A 2,024-nucleotide genomic window follows, 5' to 3' on the forward strand; every position below is an offset into this window, starting at 1 on the left:
TAATTTTTTATATTAATAAATAAGTAAAAGTTCTAATAAGTTCTTGGCCGTTAAACTTTTTCTTATTGAAATAATAAGTAAATAATAAATAAGACACACGGCATGATATGCTCCTTCTTACTCCGGCTAAGCGCGATCTGATTGAATAACATTATACACTAATAACTCTGTAAATAAAATGGTCTGAGCCAAAATTGATAAAAGAACTTTTAGTTCAAAATTTCATTTTCTTTGACGCTTTAAAATATTAATTAAGAGTTTTGGGACACCCTGTATATATATTACAGATAAAATTGTATCGACTATCGACTAATCGTCGGTGAATTAGCGTTGTCAAATAGCATTTTGCGATATGATACCCGTATTAGTCACTAACAAAAATGGCATAGGTGGGGCATGAAAATTATTGTGCCATAGGGTATAAAAAGGGAAGTGATCGGAATGATTATATTACTGCATTCACTTTTGCTGTCGTATGACCATCAATAAAGAGGTAACTTGCTGTAATTTTATTTACTGTCTCATCATGCGTCGATTATTAGTCACTTTTACGTCGACGCTTTTCGTCCTCACAATATTTGAATCGGTGGGGTCGAGCCCTTACTCAAAGAATATTGAGGGGAATTACAAGACGGAACCGGATCACGAAACAGGAGTGAAGGTAGCACAATGGACCAAGGAAATGAAGGTGAATCCTGAGGAATTGGGTAACTACTTCCAGGGAGATATCATGCTTTCAAATAGAACCACAAGAAATGGCGATGCTAACCCATTTAGCCGTTGGCCTAATCGCATTATTCCCTACATCATTTCTGGTCAATTCAGTAAGTATCTTTGCGAAAAAATTCAGACATTTTGTACTGTATCATTTCTTTCGAAATTAACGAATTTAAATTCAATAGCTAAGTATTATTTATTGTAATTTAATAGTATTTGTAAAAATAAATGTTTCTCACGTAGCTTAATAAAAAATTATAATGTCATCAAATCACATTAGGCACACATATAATTCGTAACATCGAGAATGTTAGAATCTAAATCAAATTTTATGTAACATATTTGAACTTCTACAATAGTTCCGAGCATAATTGAATCTACATAATAAAAGAAGAATTTTTAATATATTTTTATTAATGATTTTGAGAATATGTTGGAAGAATAATGAAAAATTATATTGCATGATGTAGTTGTACAATAATATAATATTAAATAAATGAATATAAAAACAATTAAATTTGCAAATTAATAAATTTTTATTTCTTGATACACATTTACGATACGTACTGTTATACGTTGTATGTATAAACATTTTGTGTTATTTTGTAAGATATATTTAACAATTTTTTAAGTACATTTCTTACACGAGTACATCAACAACAGACATCTTTTTAATAAAGGAATCCATAGCATACAAGACATGACAATCACATTCTCATTTTTACTCAGGTTTTTTTCTATGATTATATCGATAATTTTAGACAACATACATGTATAGTAATATTTCTAATATTACTGACTTAATATCCTTAACTTGTATAAACAAATATTAAGTAAAATAAAATGATAATGCTGTTATTATTATTAATCAGTTATATGGTTTTGTTCAATGGCAACTATAAATGAACAATTAAGTATTAAATAATTTAAGTATACGTTTGAGCGTATAATGGTAAACCTTTTTGATTGTGTGAATTATATCAAATTCACATTAATTTAATCATTTTCTTTTAAAATTCACACAAAAATTTAAATATTATTAGCTACCATGACCCAGCCTAACGGCAAAAGGTGCTTTCAAATTTATTTGTGGTTTTAATAATTTCTGTTTATTGTGCATTACAGGTCAGGATCAAAAGAATATGATATCTCGTGCGATGGACGAATTTCATCGTAAGACATGCATACGATTTGTACTACGGAACGGCCACAAAGATTTTATCGACTTCCAAAACAAAAATATTGGATGCTGGAGTTGGATTGGCAGGCAAGGCGGTGGACAAAATTTGAACTTGCAGACTCCTAGT

General features: G+C 29.6%; 1 protein-coding gene across 1 annotated transcript; it reads left to right on the forward strand.

The window, feature by feature from the left end:
* Positions 1 to 410: 410 nt before the first annotated feature.
* LOC105460201 (zinc metalloproteinase nas-4-like) lies at positions 411 to 2,021 on the forward strand (the record flags this gene model as incomplete). The annotated part of the gene is made up of 2 exons (XM_011706639.1): positions 411 to 824; positions 1,843 to 2,021. Coding segments are annotated over exons 1-2 (528 nt in total), but the record flags the coding sequence as incomplete, so codon positions are not given.
* Between the last annotated feature and the right edge of the window lie 3 nt (positions 2,022 to 2,024).

This window comes from Wasmannia auropunctata, unplaced genomic scaffold (genome assembly GCF_000956235.1).
Source record: "Wasmannia auropunctata unplaced genomic scaffold, wasmannia.A_1.0 LD326553.1, whole genome shotgun sequence".
Classification (NCBI taxonomy): domain Eukaryota; kingdom Metazoa; phylum Arthropoda; class Insecta; order Hymenoptera; family Formicidae; genus Wasmannia; species Wasmannia auropunctata.